At 67.7% G+C, this 16849-nt stretch overlaps 2 protein-coding genes and 1 long non-coding RNA gene across 3 annotated transcripts in view; all 3 read right to left on the reverse strand.

Moving 5' to 3' along the window:
- Nucleotides 1–380: 380 nt before the first annotated feature.
- LOC116831616 (RLA class II histocompatibility antigen, DP beta chain-like) lies at nt 381–5411 on the reverse strand. The gene is made up of 4 exons (XM_032791738.2): nt 5280–5411; nt 2067–2247; nt 1117–1419; nt 381–538 (listed from the first exon to the last, which is right to left on the reverse strand). Exons 2-4 carry the CDS (start codon nt 2152–2154, stop codon nt 381–383), a joined length of 549 nt encoding a protein of 182 aa, XP_032647629.2. The 5' UTR covers nt 2155–2247; nt 5280–5411.
- Nucleotides 5412–7021: 1610 nt separating this feature from the next.
- LOC142046707 (uncharacterized) lies at nt 7022–9337 on the reverse strand. The gene is made up of 2 exons (XR_012655679.1): nt 8982–9337; nt 7022–8016 (listed from the first exon to the last, which is right to left on the reverse strand). It is a non-coding gene; the product is annotated as an uncharacterized LOC142046707 (long non-coding RNA).
- A 3129-nt stretch (nt 9338–12466) lies between these two features.
- LOC116831611 (programmed cell death 1 ligand 1-like) overlaps nt 12467–16849 on the reverse strand; it is a 6708-nt gene continuing 2325 nt past the window's right edge. The window contains exon 3 of the mRNA XM_032791734.2: nt 12467–12774. Within this exon, the coding sequence (XP_032647625.1) occupies nt 12614–12774 (161 nt within the window). The 3' untranslated portion in view covers nt 12467–12613. The remainder of the gene's footprint in view (nt 12775–16849) is intronic.

Consider the following 16849-nt stretch of genomic DNA (forward strand, 5'->3'; position numbering starts at 1 on the left):
TCACGGAGTGTGGGGGAGTCCGCCCCTGCACCCCTCCTCCTGGGACTCACAGTGACTCTCAGCCAGCCAGTAAAATAGAAGGTTTATTGGACACAGGAACGCAGGTTACAGCAGAGCTTGCAGGCACAGTCAGGACCCCTCCATCGAGTCCTTCTGGGCTTTCAGGGGGCTTAGATCCTAGCTAGGATACCCTGAATTCTGCCCACACAGCCCCAAACCCAAACTGACCTGCCCCTCCTCCCACCGGCCGGTTCCTTTGTCCCGCTTCCCCGGCAAAGGTGCTGACTCCCTCCCCCCTTACCTGGCTCAGGTTACAGGCTTAAATCCTGTCCCTCACCTAAAGTCCTCCCCTGCTCTCCCTTCCCCCACACAGACAGCCCCTACTCCATCACAGGCACCCACTGGGCAAACTCAGCCCTCACCTTCCTCGGTCGGCTGTTGGTGTCACAGCAGAGCCAGCCCCCCATGGCCACGGCCAGCAGCAGTGACACTCGCAGCATCCACAGCAGGACTCTGAGCCCCATCTCCAGGCCGCCAGCTGTTGGGGACACACAGATCAGAGAGATGTCCCATTCACTGCCCTCTCTGCTCCCCCCAGGACCCCACTAAGCCCAGCAACTGCCAATCCCCCAGGGGACCCCAGCACCCAGCAACTCCTGGGTTCTCCAGCCCTCGACCTCAGCTCCTGGGGTATCGCACAGACACCCCCTCAGATCCCAGGGCTGTGGGAGATTCCCCAGGGTGGGAGCCACCCCCGGGCTAGGTCCGGCCCTGGAACCAGGGAGGCTGGAGTTCGGGGACCAGCGCTGGGCCTGACCGAGGGCCGAGTTACGGGGGAGAGGGCAGGGGCTGAGCCGCTCTAGACCGGGGATGTACCGGCCCAGCCCAGGATCCGTGGGGACGGAGAGGGGAGGACGAGGGGTAATGGGACAGGGGATTCCCAGCTGCAGCCCAGGACCCGTCCCCCAGTGGCACTGGGGGTGTGAGACTGGAGAACCGACTGCCTGAGAATGACGGAGGAGAACAAAGCTGGGGTGCTGGCCGGACGGGGCGGGCCGTGGGGGTGCTGATACCGCAGCGAAGGGCACCCAGGCCAGGGCGACCTGGCGGCCTCACCCCTGAAGGCAATCCGGAAGTCGGCCTGGCGGGACTGGTTCAGCAGAGGGTGCTGTGCCCGGCAGGAGAATAGATCCCCCAGATCCCGCTCCATGGGGGTGAAGCTGTAGACAGTTACCAGGCTGAAGGTCCCATCCCGGTGCCCCCGGCGCATGGCAGAGATGAAGGAGGCGTTTAGCTCCTGCCCGTCCCGGAGCCAGGACACTGCGATGTGCTGGGGGTAAAACCCCCGCACGCAGCACACCAGGGCGCTGTCCTCGTCCCTCTGCACCACTGGGCTGGGCACCTCGACCTGCGGCAGCGCTGGGGGAGACAGAGACAGGGAGTCCAGAGAGCTGGGGAGGGGGGGCTTCCAGGGCAGACTCGCACCCGCCCCGCCCGCTAGCCATCACCCCAGCCGTGCCCTGCCTGCACCCTGCCGACCCCCCACCTGCGCCCTGCCAACCCTCTGGCTGTGACCTGCCGACCCCCTGCCCTGGCTGCCAGAGACTTGGCCCCAGCTCCCGAGGCAGCGCTGGGGGAGACAGAGACGGGAAGTCCAGAGAGCTGGGGAGGGGGGGCTTCCAGGGCAGACTCGCGCCTGCCCCACCCGCTAACCATCACTCCAGCCATGCCCTGCCTGCACCCTGCCGACCCCCCACCTGCGCCCTGCCAACCCCCTGCCCCGGCAATCACTGACCCTGGCTGAGGCTCTGGGGCCGGGGCCTCACCTTGGCCCCCTGCTCTGCCAGAGACTCGGCCCCAGCTCCCAGGGCAGCAGGAATACGACCTGGGGAGGGCCCTGTGCTTGCTCCCCTACCTGCCACTTGCACCCGGACTGTCCCCTCCCCGTGCTGCCCGGCGTAGCGGACGGAGCAGCGGTAGGGGTCCTGGTCGGCCAGCGTGACATGGGGCAGGAGCAGCAAGGCCTGGGCGTGGCCCTGCTGCTGGGAGAACAGGATGGCGCCCACCTGGGTGCTGATGGGGATGTGTCCAACTCAGCCACTCTCCTCTCCTGGAAGTACCAGCTGACCAGCAGCATCCGGTCCCTCGCTCCATACGGGGCCGCGGGGAAGCTGCATGTCAGGAGCACGTCGGAGCCCAGGAGCCTGGTCACTGTGAAGGGGTTGGTGGAGACGAGGAACATGCCAGCTGTGGGGGAAGCACAATACAGATCCAGAGTCCTGGAGGGAAGGGTCCTGTGCCCCATTTCCCCCACAGCCTGCCAGCCCCCTGCCCTGGGGCAGGATTGGAGCCAGCATCCCCCAGAAGGGCAAGGCCCCTGCCCCATTCCCCCATCCTGAGACAGCCAGTCGGCCACCCCCAGCTGTTTTTTCAAATGACCCCCTGTGGTTTTGGGCTCCGGACCCCTCACACCTGGGCATCGGCCAGGGCACATGGGGGTCCAGAGAGGCAGCCCCCCCCCTGGTTCCCCCCATACTCACTGACGCTCCCCAGCCCCAGGAGCAGGGCGATCCCCGCGGCCATGGCGGTGAGGCTGGACTGAGCCTCCCCTGCTCGCTGGGGCCATGGGGCGGGGGCTGAGTCCTCCCCCTGCCTGCTTAAAATACACCCGGCAGAAGTGTGTGTGGCTAAGAATAACACACACACACACACACACCCCGGTGTACAAACCACAGAGCCCCACTCACAGCCAGGAGGTGTCAGGCTGAACGGGGCCTCGAGGCTGCTTTGGGTTACAGACCCCCAACGAGTGGGGGGATCAGCCCTGGCCCCACACACTCACTCCTCCCGTTTGCAGCCCCACGGAGGGTCGGGCAGTAGACAGGGAGCCAGGACTCCTGGGTCCAGTTCCCACCTCTGCCACCGACGGTCTGTGTGACCTGGGCCAAATCCCTTCCTCCTTCCACGCCTCTGTCGCCCCTAGCCCCGGTGTGTTGGGGCAGGAGCTGGGCAACGCCACGTGCGATGGCCCCCGGGGGTTGCTGATCCGGCTGTGTGGGGCTCTCAGAGCCCAGCCCGTGCCAGCACCACGCCGTGGGGGATGCAGGAGCCGTGGGAGCCATTACTCTGATGTGCTGTGTCTCCTCCTTGTGCTGTGCACGTCCGGCTCTGGGCAGCCTAAAATAGCAGGCCAGGGCTGCCTGGGACGGGCCTGTAACGCCCCTCTCCAGCCACAGCAGCTGCTCCTGCCCAGCTGGGTGCAAAGCACCACAGATGACTGCCACCCAGCTCGGTTTCCAAGGCTCACCCAGGCCCCAGGCACCGGCACAGCCGCCAAGGTGCCGGTGGGGAGCAGAGCATCCAGGCGCCTGCAGAGCCCTCAGTGGGAACACAGCGTTGCTGCCTTTGTGGCTGAGGTCCCCACTGTCAGCGGTGGGAAGTAGCACGCTGCCTCAGTTTCCCTCTCATCCCTCACGTGGCACAGCGCCGCATGACTCCTCTAGGGACCCCGCTCACGGTTAGCTCCCGGCACGGGCGATGGCTGGTGGTGCGGACGCCTCAGCCACACACGCTCAGGGCTGGGCTGTGGCACCAGGTCGGTCCCTTCGCTCAAGGCCCGTCCGGGACACAGGCCCCCTGGAATATTGCCAGGTACAGGAAGGCCTCCGTCTGAGTCCCCGACCTGCCCCCCCAGCGCCGGTGGCTGTTGAGGCAGCGGGGGTGGCCCCAGATCTCCTCCAGCAGCCACTTGGCATCAAGGCCACCATCCAGCCTGGTGAAGTAGGGTGTGCAGCTTCTCGCTGGCCTGCGCTTCGCCTGCCCCCACCTCCCACAGGCAGGGCCGCATGGAAACCACCCCGTCTGGTACCGTGCCCGCCAGGACCCCCTCCGCACGCCCCAGCCCCGCCAGGATCTCCCGGGCCCTCCCCGGGAAGTGTGCTGGAGGGATCTAGCTCATGGCCTGGCACTGCGCCAGGTAGCCCGGGTACCGCCCCATCAGCTGGCAGAAGTCATCCTTGAGGAACTGCACTAGCTCGTCCGCCAGCGCCCCCCGGTGGCGGAAGTGGACAGCGATGCCGTGCAGTGCCGCCTCTATGTCCTCAGCAGGCTCCCCTGGCCAGCTGCCCCGCCGGGCATAGGTCACTAGGAAGACGACGCCGGCCGGGCTGTTCCTGACGCGCGAGGCGTTGAGGCAGCGGGGGTGGGTGCCACAGAACCAGCCCAGCAGGCGCCTCACAGTGCAGAGCCCGGACCCCGGCCCTGGCCGGCAGCAGTAGGTGCAGGTTTTCTCGTAGCCAGCTGCCCTGAGCTGCCAGGCCCGACACCATGGCCCAGCCTCCCAGAGATAGAGCGTCAGCGCCCGGGTGCAGCCGATGTAGAACCAGCAGCCGGGGTCCCCAGAGACCTCCTGGAGCAGGGCCTCCAGCTCGCCGGGGGCCACCGCCTGCATCCGCCGGCACTGAGCGAACCGGGCATGGAAACCGTGAATCACGGCCAGGAACTCCTGGGCCAGCTTCCCCCACAGGGCCATCCGCCTCCAGCGCCCCCCTGATGGCCAGCAGATCTGTGTTCAGGGTCTGGAGCTCCTCCGCCATCGCCGCGCATGGCTGCCGCTCCCTCCCTGGGACAGTGACCTGTGGGGGACGCAGAGAGCAGGGGCAGCACCCACAGCCTGATCCGACCCAGCCGGACACAGAATGGGCCAAGGCAAACAGAGACAGCTTCTGGGGGAGGTCCCCAGCGATCACCCTCTGCGTTTGCTCTGGCCTGCCCCACATCCCACCTCGTGTCAGGTCACAGGAGATAGACAAGCCTCCCTAATGCACTGCGGGGCAGGGGGGTGATGCTATCCCTGCTGCACAGATGGGGAAACTGAGGCAGGGAAATCAGCTCAAGGTGATGCAGCAAATCACTGGAAGACTGAGGATAGAACCCAAGAGTCCTGGATCCCAGCCCCACCCCTGCTCTAAACACCAGACCCCCCTCCCCTCCCAGAGCTGCAAGAGAACCCAGGAGTTCTGGCTCCCAGGATCCCCTGCTCTAACCCACCAGCCCCCACTCCCCTCCCAGAGCTGGGAGAGAACCCAGGCATCCTGGCACCCAGCCCCTGCTGCTCTAACCACCAGCCCCCATCCCCTCCCAGAGCCGGGAGAGAACCCAGGAGTCCGAGCTCCTTTCTCAGCTTTAGCCTTAGACTCTAGTTTCTGCGCAGCCAGAAGCGCCTCAGCCCCTGAGCGCAGGGACCCCCCGCCCGGACCCGCTGCTCGCCCGTCATTGACCTGGGGGGAGGAGGCTGTGAGCCGGGGGAGCTGCAGGGCCGAGCTGCCCTCCCGCCCCTGCACAGGACGCAGCGAAAGCGAAAGCTGGAGAATTGCGCAATGTTTGCGCCGCGCCTCGCCTCGGTGCTGGCAGCTCCAGCCCCGGGGGGGGGGGCACCTCGGACCCATCTGCAGTTACCCCCCGCGGCCCTGCACAGCCCCCACCAGCCCCGCCCGGATCCGGGGGGGCAACTCGGACCCATCGGCAGTGACCGCCCCCGGCCCTGCGCAGCCCCCACGCCCAGCAGCAGCCACGGCTGCCCCCCCAGCTGCCCCCCTCCCGGTGTGTGACCGGCAGCTGAGCCTCCGGGCAGGGCTGTGTCCGCTCCCCGTGAGGGGGGGCACCTCTGGGGGGGCTGGGCACACGGGAACCCCTCGCCTGGCGCTTGGACACGGCCCTTCTGGGGCGGGGGGGGGGTCTGGGCACACGGGGACCCCTCGCCCGGTGCTGGGACGTGGCCCCTCGGGGGGGGCGCTGGGCACACGGGGACCCCTCGCCCGGCACTGGGACGTGATCCCTGTGGGGTGGGAGGGCTGGGCACACGGGGACCCCGTGACCCCTCTGGGGCGGGGGGAGCTGGGCACGCGGGGACCCCTCGCCCGGCACTGGGACATGACCCCTCTGGGGCGGGGGACTGGGCACACGGGGATCCCTCGCCCGGCGCTGGGACGTGACCTCTCTGGGGTGGGGGGGGAGCTGGGCACGCGGGGACCCCTCGCCCGGCGCTGGGACGTGACCCCTCTGGGGTGGGGGGGGAGCTGGGCACGCGGGGACCCCTCACCCGGCACTGGGACGTGACCCCTCTGGAGCAGGGGGCTGGGCACACGGGGACCTCTCGCCCGGCGCTGGGCGGTGGGGTCGAGCCGGCTGGCTGGATCTGACCCCCGGGAAGACCCTGCATCCGCTGCATGCTGCCCTCAGCTGGCTCCATGTCCACACAACCCCTGGGGCACAACCTCCAGGGCGACCCCACTGAGACACCCCCCCTGGCCTGCTCTGTCCATGCCCCCTGTCTGTCGGCCCCCCTCCCAGCCGGGTATGGGGCAGCAGCTCCCCTCCCCAACCAGTGGGCACGGGGTTTGTTCCTCAATGAGGGCTCTCGCAGGCGGCACGGCACCGGGCAGGGTGCAAAGGGGGGGTGCAAAGAGGAGCATTCGGGGAGCTCCCCCCCCAGTCCCCAGGGAGCAGACGGGGTGTCCCCTGAGGCCTGGTGCAATCAGGCTGGCACAGGACCCCCCACAGTCCAGGGGAAACATGGGTAATCAGAGACAGCCCCGTGGCTGTGGGGCGTGTGGCATTTCCTCCCTCCTGCGCTGCAGGGTAAGCACACGCTGGCTGCCCGCCCCGTACGTGTTGGCTACAGCTCTCAGCAACTGCTTGGTCATGCCCGGCCTGCACCTGGTGTACCTGCCTCTGCTCTGCCCAGCACCTCCTTCCCTATCAGGTGGGGGACCCGGTGCCACTGGGGTGCTCTGGGCCAGGCAGACCCAACGTGGGCTTCAGCACAGCTCGAAATCTGCCCACCCTGGCAGGGGCCACCCCGGGACGGGGCCCAGTGGGGAATCGGGGGACATGGGGAGGGGTGAAGCCCAGGACAAATGACTGTGGGGAGAAGAATCGGACCCGTCCCTGCACCCCCCACAGGGGCTGGAGCCACCGGGGATAAGGACGCGCGGCCACTGACTGGCAGCAGGACACAGGATGCGGGACGAGCGTTTTATTCCTTATCCGCGCGCTGCAGCTGGCACCGCGCAGGGAGCTGATCACACGCCGCAGTGTCCCCTCCTGGCACGTGAAATAACAGCCCCCCCATGGACGCCCCCCACCCCCACTGTCCCCTCCAAGCTCGCTACCCAGGGTCTCCCAGTGGCACAGCCAGCAGAGCAGGCAAATAGACCCCTTATGGGCGCCCAGCCGTCAGCCCATCTACCCAGCCATCCTCCCTCATCTGACACCCTGCCCATGGTGGCCACAGCGGCTCAAGACATCCCAGAGCCCCTTAGGGGAGACAGGGCCTGTGTCCCCATTTCCGTGCAGGATCCCGGATCCCCCAAATTTGCTGTCACACCCTGCAGAAGCGAAGCTGTTGCTGTGACGGGGACGTCCTCGGGGACCCAAGCCCCGTTGCTGTGACATGAGTGTCCCTGTCTGTCTCCGGGAATACCAGTCCCGTCGCTGTGATGTGGGTGTCCCCGTCCATCCCCAGGGACCCCAGCCCCGTTGCTGTGACGTGGGTGTCCCTGTCTGTCCCCGGGAATACCAGTCCTGTTGCTGTGACGTGGGTGTCCTCATCCATCCCTGGGGACCCCAGCCCTGTTGCTGTGAGGTGGGTGTCCCCGTCCGTCCTCGGGGACCCCAGCCCTGTTGCTGTGAGGTGTGTGTCCCCGTCCGTCCCCGGGGACCCCAGCCCTGTTGCTGTGACGTGGGTGTCGGGGACGCTGCGAGCCCAGCGGGCGCTGGGCGGACGACCGAAGGTTCATGGCTGTGCCGTCTGGTTGGCGCTCTCAGCCTGTGCCCGGGCTGGGCTCTCCTCGGCCTCTGGGCTGCCCAGACACCCCTTCACCTCAGCAACCAGCCGGGCCAGATGCCGCTGGAGCTCGCTGGCCGAGCGGACGCAGCCCCCGATCACCTCCTCCAGCTGCCGCAGCCGTGGGGCACCCTCGCCCAGGGGGCAGGCGTCGGGGGACGCCGTTGGGTCTGCAACAACAGCACTATCACGTCAGGGTCGCTGCGGCGATCCCGGCCCCATGTCAGCCTGCCCACTCCAGCCATGGCCTCACCCCACGGGGCAGTGATGGGGAGCAGGGTACTGGCAAGGTCAGTGGGTGAAGGCAGTATGAGGAGTGGGGCAGGTCGCTGCCCCCAGCAGGGGGCGCTGCGGGCAGGAGGACTGGCCGTGTGGCGGGTCGCTGGCCCGCCCAGCAGGGGGCGCTGCGGGGCAGGAGGACTGCTGTGCAGTGGGTCGTTGCCCCCCAGGAGGGGGCGCTGCGGGGGCAGGAGGACTGGCCGTGCAGTGGGTCGTTGCCCCCAGCAGGGGGCGCTGCGGGGGCAGGAGGAACTGGCCGTGTGGCGAGTCGCTGCCCCCAGCAGGGGCGCTGCTGGGGTAGGAGGAGCTGGCCGTGTGGCGGTCGCTGCCCCCAGCAGGGGGCTCTGCGGGGGCAGGAGAACTGGCCGTGCGGGCAGGTCGCTGCCCCCAGCAGGGGCTGTGGGGGGCAGGAGGACTGGCTGCCAGGCGGTCGCTGCACCCGGCAGGGGCGCTGCGGGGCAGGAGGCTGGCCGTGCGGGTGGGTCGCTGCCCCAGCAGGGGGCGCTGCGGGGGCAGGAGAACTGGCCGTGCAGTGGGTCGTTGCCCCCCAGCAGGGGGCGCTGCGGGGCAGGAGAACTGGCCGTGCAGGCAGGTCGCTGCCCCGGCAGGGCTCTGCGGGGGCAAGGAGGACTGGCTGCGCGGGCGGTCGTCACCCTGGAGGGGCGCTGTGGGGCAGGAGGACTGGCCGCACGGGCGGGTCGCTGCCCCCCGGCAGGGGCGCTGCGGGGGCAGGAGAACTGGCCGTGCGGTGGGTTGTTGCCCCCAGCAGGGGGTGCTGCGGGGCAGGAAACGGCGTTGCCGGTGGGTTGTTCCCCCAGCAGGGGGTGCTGGTGCTGCTCTGCCCTCCCCTGCTCACCTGCCACGCGCAGGTGAGGCTGCCCTGGGCCTGGTCGGGCGGGTGAAGGATGTAGCAGGTCACTCCCGCTGTCGCTGGCGGTGACGTGTTGCAGCACCAGCGAGACGTAGTTCCGTTCCTCACCTCGTCCTCGGCCAGGCTGAGTCCGCCCGTGCCGCCCGACCGCCCGGCGAACTCCAGCACGTGTGCCCTCGTGCCACCAGCGCACCTGCAGCTGCCTCCAGCCCAGCTCCAGGGCGGGTAGTCGGCCCCGACGAGGCACCTCACGACCACGTGGCACCACTGGGTGGCTAAGAGCTTCAACTGGCGCCGCCACCGTCACCGCCGAGGGGCCCACCGACACCTGAACCAGGCCGTGCGGGAGAGGGGCAGGGTCACCCCCGCTGGGGCTGGCTCTGCCATGGGCCCCCCTGTGCAGAGCCAGCCGGTGCCGTTCCGCCCACAAGCATTCCTCTGTGGGGGGGGGCATTCCGGTCACTCCAGCATTCCTTCGGGACAGGGGGTCGTGTTCCGTTTCCTCTCCTAAGCATCCTCTGGTGCGGGGGGCGCCCCGTTTCACTCCCAGCTATCCTCTGGGCAGGGGTCCGTCTCGTCGGCTCCAGCACTCTGTGCGCGAGGGGGCGGTGCCTAGTCCCACCCAGCATCCTCTGGGCGGGGGGTGTCCCCGTTCCACATCCCAGCATCCATCTGGGGCGGGGGCGGTGTCCCGTTTCAACTGCTAGCATCGCTCCTTTGGAAGTTCACAGGGCAGCAAGGGCCAGGTCTCGGGAGACCCAGGGGAACCCCGGGCAGCGACGGGCCAGCTCAGGAGAGGTACAGCAAGGGCACAGGGGCAGTTCGCGGGAAACCAGGGAAACCCAGGGCACGAGGGCCAGTCTCGGAGAGGTCAACAAGGGCAAGTGAGTTCGGTCTCAGGGAGACCAGGGCGAGGCGAGAGGCCAGTTCTCAGGAGGTCACAAGGGCCAAGTGAGGGATACGTCTCGGGGAGACCACAGGGCAGCGAAGGGGCCAGTCTCGGCGCGAGACTCAGAGGCAACCCAGGCGCAGCGAGCGGCCAGTCCAAGGGAGACCCAGGCATGCGAGGGGCCCAGTCCTCGGGGAGACCAGGGGAACCCCAAGGGCAACGTAGGCAGTCTCAGGGGAGGCACAAGCGGGCAGTGAGGGGCTCAGTCTCGGAAGACCAGGCAGCGAGGGGCCAGTCTGCGGGAGACTCAGCTGCAACCCCAGGGAGCAGCGAGGGGCCAGGTCTCGGGAGACCAGGCAGCGAGGGGCCAGTCCAGGGAGGCTCACAGGGGCAGCGAGAGGCCATCCAGGGGAGGTCACAGGGGCAGCGAGGGCCATCTCGGGGAGACCCAGGGAACCCAAGGGAGCGAGGGGGCCCAGTCACAGGGACGGTCACAGGGGCAGCAGAGTCAGGCTAGGTCTCGGGGAGACCGACAGGGGAACCCCAGGGGCAGCGAGGGGCCAGTCCCAGCGGAGGTCACAGGGGCCAAGCGAGGGGCAGTTCTCAGGGATCCCTCAGGGGAACCCAGGGCAGCGATGGGGGCCATCTCAGGGAGGCTCAGCGGCAGCGAAGGCCAAGCTCGGGGAGACCCAGGGAACCCCACGGGCAGCGAGGGACCATCTCTCAGGAGAGCCCAAGGCGAGCGAGGGCCAGTCTCCAGGAGAGGTCACAGGGGCATGCGAGAGGCCAGTCTCGGGAGGTCACTAGGGCCAGCGAGGCGGCCAGTCTCGGGGAGAGACCCAGGGACAACCCAGGGCAAGCGAGGAGCCAGTCACAGAGGTCCACAGGGCAGCAAGGGGCCAGTCTCGGGTGAGACCAGGCGGAACCCAGGGCAGCGGGACGGCCAGTCTCAGGGAGGTACAGGGCAGCGAAGGGCCAGGTCTCGGGAGACCCAAGGGGAACACCCAGGGGCAGCGAGGGGCCAGTCACAGGAGGTCACAGGACAGCGAGGGGCCAGTCTCGGGGAAACCCATGGGGACCCCAGGGCAGCGAGGGGCCAGTCCGAGGAGATCAACAGAGCAGTGAGGGTCGCCAGTCTCAGGAGGTCACAGGGGCAGACGCGAGGGGGCCAGTCGCCGGGAAGACCCGGGAGGGTCTGCAAAGCGGGACAGGGCCCCGTACTCACCAGCATGCCAACGCAGCACAGGGCCGCACGGCCCCACGCACACATCTCTCCGGGGGTAGCGTGCAGAGGGGCAGGGAGCACTAGATACGTCCCTGCACCGGAAGTGCCAGGGCTGCGCTGATAAAGGCCAGCCATGTGGCAAGGGCCCGATACAGCCCGAATGTGGCAGGAGCCAACCCTGCATTGGCTGGACGTCCCATCCCAATCACTCCCGCCTCCCCACCCCCAGCACGTCGGCACTGTCTCCCGGGGTTTTATCTCCTGGGGCAGTCGGTGACCTGTGGGGCCGGCGACCAGGACCCCCTGGACTCCGTGTAGGCTGTCGCCAAGCCGGCCTGGGGCGGGACGGGTCCCTGCCCTCAAACCAGCCCCTGCTCTGTGTCGCCAATGGGGACCCCAGCTGGGTGTTTTCCGCCCCACCCGACCCGGGCTCCGCTCCCCTTGGCGTCACAAGTCCCTTCCCGGGGGCAGCGCGTGCCCGAGCCCACCAGCCTCAGCCAATCCCTGGACATGGATCAACCCTCTCTCTCCTCCCACAATCAGTCCCAGCCAGGGAGAGGGACGGACCCTCACCCCCTGGGATGGGGAGCCTCCATATCCCCTCCTGGGGGGGGCCTGTCCCCGCCCAGCGCAGAGAGTGTGGGCCGGGATGGGACCAGCTGCGCGGGTTCACCGCCCCACACACATTCGCAGACAAGGACACAGACCCGAGCATGCACCTGTGAGCTTTTTCAGACAAAAGCTTCACTAACCATGCGTCCACAGTGCCGCCCCATGCGGACACCCTAAAAAGCTGAGCCTCCTCCCCCATACTCAAACCCCTACAACACCCCAATGCACAGCCCCCCCGCAGAACCCCAGCAATTCACAGCCCCCGCGTGGAACCCCCCCAAGCACAGCCCTACAGCACCCCAATTAGCACAGCCCCTCGTCCAGCGAACCCCACCCAATTCACAACCCGCCGCCGTGGAACCCCCCCCAATCGCACAGCCCCTTAAGCACCCGCCCAATGCACACAGCCCCCGCCGCAGAACCCCACAATTCACAGCCCCTGCAGCACCCTCCAATGACAGCCCCCCAACAAAACCCCCCCGATGCCCAGCCCCCACCGCAGAAACCCCACCAACTGCACAGCCTTCCCAACGCTCCCCCACCCATAAGCAGCATAGAAGCATAAGCCCCCTGCCCCCCCAATGGCCACATCCCCCTTCCACAGCATGTCCCCCAATGCAACAAGCCCCCCCAGCAGCACCCCCATGCACAACCTCCCTGCTACATCCCCCACCATGCCACACACACAGCAAAGCCCTGCCTGCCCCATATAGCAGCCCCCACCCCTGGCTCCGTCCTTCCAGGCAGCTCCCTGGCTTGTTCCCTCCATGATACACCTGCCGCTGCTCTCTCCATACCCCCCAGCTGGCCCCATAGATGCCCCCGCAGAGCCAAGATCAGTCCCCCCCTCCCCCCACGCAGCCTGGATGCCCCCTGGAGCCGGGGTCGGGCTCAGGCCTTCCTCCCAGCCCCAGCGTCTGCCGCCTCCAGCTTGTGGCTGATCTGCTGCAGGATGCTCAGCACCTGGTCCAGCTTCTTCAGCAACAGGGGGTCGGGGGCGCAGGCTTGAGGGGCCACGGCCTCCGGCTCCTCCATGGGCGGTTTCAAGGGGTCTGCAGGGCACAAACCGGGGACACCCATCACTGGCGCACGTCGGCCCCTGCACCCCAGCTGCCTCCATCAGCAGGACAGCAACTGCAGCTACTCCAGCCCTGGCCCCGCCCAGCAGGGGGCACTGGCGGGGAGCTCCCAGCTACTCCAGTTCCACCCTCACCCAGCAGGGGGCGCTGTGGGGGGAGCTCCCAGCTACTCCAGCCCCGGCCCCGTCCAGCAGGGGGCACTGTGGGAGGAGCTCCCAGCTACGCCAGCCCCGGCCCCGTCCAGCAGGGGGTGCTGTGGGGGGAGCTCCCAGCTACTCCAGCCCGGGCCCCATCCAGCAGGGGGCGCTGTGGGGGGAGCTCCCAGCTACTCCAGTTCCACCCTTACCCAGCAGGGGACGCTGTGGAGGAGCTCCCAGTTACTCCAGCCCCGTCCCCGTCCAGCAGGGGGCGCTGTGGAGGGAGCTCCCAGCTACTCCAGTTCCACCCTTGCCCAGCAGGGGGTGCTGTGGGGGGAGCTCCCAGCTACTGCAGCCCTGGCCTCGCCCAGCAGGGGGAGCTGTGGGGGGGGGGAGCTCCCAGCTACTGCAGGCCCGGCCTCACCTAGCAGGGGGCGCTGTGGGGGGGGGGGAGCTCCCAGCTACTGCAGCCCTGGCCTCGCCCAGCAGGGGGTGCTGTGGGGGGAGCTCCCAGCTCCTGCAGGCCCAGCCTCGCCCAGCAGGGGATGCTGTGGGGTGGGGGGAGCTCCCAGCTACTGCAGCCCTGGCCTCGCCCAGCAGGGGGCGCTGTGGGGGGAGCTCCCAGCTACTGCAGGCCCGGCCTCGCCCAGCAGGGAGTGCTGTGGGGGGAGCTCCCAGCTACTGCAGGCCCGGCCTCGCCCAGCAGGGGGTGCTGTGGGGGGCGGAGCTCCCAGCTACTGCAGGCCCGGCCTCGCCCAGCAGGGGGTGCTGTGGGCGGGGGGGAGCTCCCAGCTACTGCAGCCCTGGCCTCGCCCAGCAGGGGGTGCTGTGGGGGGAGCTCCCCCCAGCTACGCCAGCCCCGCCCTTCCGCAGGGGGCGCTGGCAGCGGCAGGAAGCTCTGTCTGGGAGATTGGTGGAAGATGGGCAGGAGCAACTGGCTGGTGGGGGGAGAGGGCCTGGAGTTGTGCCTGCCTGTGGTAGGAGCTCCCAGTTCTATGGAGAGCAAGAGGCATGTGGCCGAGCTTGAGGACCCCATGGCAGGCCCCCATCCATGACCATAGCAGGCCCCATGGCACCACCCATGGCAAGGCACCATGACAGGCCCTGCACAACCCATAGTTAGGACCCAGCGGCCCCATGGGCAGGGCCCCCTGGCGGGCACGGCTGCCTGACCCTCGACGTGAAGACGAACCTGTTTGGATGCGCACGTCGGCCGGTGGTGATGTAGCAGCGGTAGTTGCCGGCGGCTCTGGGGGTTGCACCTTGCTGAGGTAGAGCGCGGCGTTGCCGGCTCCGCACCCCCTCCACGTTCAGGCTGCGCCCGCCGGCTCTACTCACCACATCGTCCGAACTCCACCAAGCTGCCCGCCCCCGGTGGAACGCACTGACACCACCAGCTGGCTCAGGTCACAGGCGGCTGCGCCACGGCAAACTGGCACTTCAGCACCAATCGTCCCCCCTTGCCTCGCCACCGGGAGGCTCCGTCTCCACCGCTAGCTTAGCCGGCTGCACGGGCACAGACCGCAGGGGAGGGCAGCAGCTGCGAAGGGCGTGACACGGAGATCGGCTGGTCTAGGGTGACGCTGGCAGCCACTTGGCCATGGGGAGCAAGCGGCCCGCGTAACACATGGGTCCTCGCACCAGCACTGGGGACGGAAGGGGGACAGAGGGGGATTGTTCTGCCCTGTCTCCCTCCCAGCTCCCGGCCCAGCCGCGGGGGCCGGTGGGGGGATCTCCGGGCCCACAGTTGAGCCCTCCCCACCCTGCCCAGAGGGGTCTGCCCTGCAGTGCGGGGACATGTTCAAGCCCCTCAGGGTACCCCGTGTCCATGGCGGGCCCAGCCACTCCACCACAGCCCCGAAAGAGGCTGAGGACGATGAGGAGGGTCAGCGGGGACAGCTCATCGTGACGCCCTAGCGCTGTCCTCTGTCTGCTCCTGCAGGACGTCACGCTCAGCAGACTGGCAGCACCCGCCCCAGCTCACCGGGGGCTGCGTTATCAAGGGACAGCAGCACGGCTCCATAACGGTGGAGGCGTGCGCGCCAGCCACGGCTGACCCGGAGATAAGGGTGTACTGATCATTCACTGACCGTTACCCCACGGCACCCAGCCCGGTCTGTGCTGACCACCTGCCCCCGCCTGGTCTATGCTGATCCCCACTGCCTGAAGGCTATGAGACCACCCGGAGCTGGAGCGTGCACTGGGGTCCAGCCAGGGGGCTGAGAGGAGTAGTCAGGTGAGGTCAGGGGGTTAGAAGGAGTCGCTCGGGCCAGGCGGGGGGCAGAGCCGGGAGCAGCAAGCTGTGGGCGGGGGAAATCAGCAGAGGTTCCGGGCGAACAGTTGCAAGCAAGAGCAGACCAGGACCCCGTCAGAGCTTGGGCCTGGGCTCCATGGAAGCACACTGTAAACCCTGCCAAGGGTGGCTCCTCCCTGACTGTCCGTCCCGCCCCCTACGCCCCGCCCCCGCCAAGCCCCGCACTGTGCCCGGGAGCATACTTCATGGTGAGCCAGGCTGGCTCTCCGGTGGTAACCGGGGCTCCCCAACGGCCAAGGGCGCGGAAGCAGGGGGGCCAAGGGGCCTGGAAGAGAGGGGAAGGGGAGGGGTGGGCTGACAGGCCGGGGTTGGTTGCTGAGGGCATCAGGGTCAGGATGCCAGGAGGGTGTTTGCGTGCGCCCAGTGAGACCCCAGGGTGATGCGTCGAGGATGGGGGCGTGATAGACCCCAGGCCAGTGTACAGCGATAGCAGAAGGCAGAGATACTGGCCAGCGGCATTAACAGTTTTCTGTCCCTGGCTGACCAGAGCAGGGGCTGGCTCCAGCCTAATGAGAACGACCTGACTCTAATTAACCTTGCAAAGAGTCAGTGAGCACATTATTAATGTGAGCCCCTGACTCTAATTTAAGCCTCGTTGATACTATAAAAGGGCTCACTCCAGTCAGGCGGGGAGAGCAAGTGCACTGAAGGGCTGGTAATGAAGACACCCTCAAACTGTCGTTAAAGAAGCCCCAGGTAAGGAGAGAGCAGGAAGCTCTGGGAAGTGGCCCGGGAAATGTAGCAACTCTGGCAGTGAAGGTTGCTGCTGCCTACAGCTGCCTATCATTGGGTCCCTGGCCAGAGCCCGAGAGTTAGAGGGGGCCTGGGTTCCCCCAACCCCACTACAGAACATCTCCTGGTAGGGGAAAGTCAGGCCCCTGTCAGGACAGGGAGTTCTCTACCAACTCCTTGCAGGCCTTGTGGTGAAAGGGGCTCGTCAGAGTGTAACCCTGTGCCCTAGAGAGAGAAGGGCGACGTGGAGGGTCACAGTGAGCCCCTGAAGGCTAGCGTAAACTGGCCCTAGAAGTGCAGGACCCATGGGGCCAAGGTCGGAGCTCTGCCATAAGGGTTATTAAGCACAGGCGCTCAGCCCAGTGCCCCTGGGGACTGGAGGTTGTGCCAGCCAGAACAGCCTGGACCTCCTCCTCCCCTCTGAAGGGGGGTCTGGGGCACTGCCACCCTGAACACCACCCCCAGCCAAGCCTGCCCAGAGGAGTTGGGGCAGCTGTCCCTCCTTTACCCTCTGCGGCTTACACGCCTCAGGTGTGTGTGTGCAGGCATGGCTTACCCCCCCACACCCCAGGGACTGACCCCCCCAGCCCTGTGCTCACAAAAACCACCCCTGCGGCCACATCCCCTGCTCCTGAGGGCCCCACCCCATGGAGAAACCTGCACCTCTGACTGACCACTCCCTGCCATGGCTGCCAGGGCACCACCACTGCCCCTTCCCCATTGCTTGGGGCCTGGGAGTATCAAGGGAGACCTCCCTCAACAACTCCCCCTCCACCCCACCCAAATTCCCCCACTGCACTGGTGCTGGGGCTGGGGGGAATATGTCACACAAAAGGAGAGAGGAGAAAGACACATCGAGCTTGGA

Source organism: Chelonoidis abingdonii, chromosome 4, assembly GCF_003597395.2.
Source record: "Chelonoidis abingdonii isolate Lonesome George chromosome 4, CheloAbing_2.0, whole genome shotgun sequence".
NCBI lineage: Eukaryota > Metazoa > Chordata > Testudines > Testudinidae > Chelonoidis > Chelonoidis abingdonii.

Excerpts from the sequence above, each read along its gene's own strand:
- LOC116831616 (XM_032791738.2), bottom strand. The coding sequence starts at position 2,154 with ATGGAGCGAGGGACCGGATGCTGCTGGTCAGCTGGTACTTCCAGGAGA. Across the intron at positions 1,420-2,066 it reads ACATCCCCATCAGCACCCAG|CGCTGCCGCAGGTCGAGGTG; the intron begins GTGGGCGCCATC and ends TGTCTCCCCCAG. Across the intron at positions 539-1,116 it reads CTTCCGGATTGCCTTCAGGG|CTGGCGGCCTGGAGATGGGG; the intron begins GTGAGGCCGCCA and ends TGTCCCCAACAG.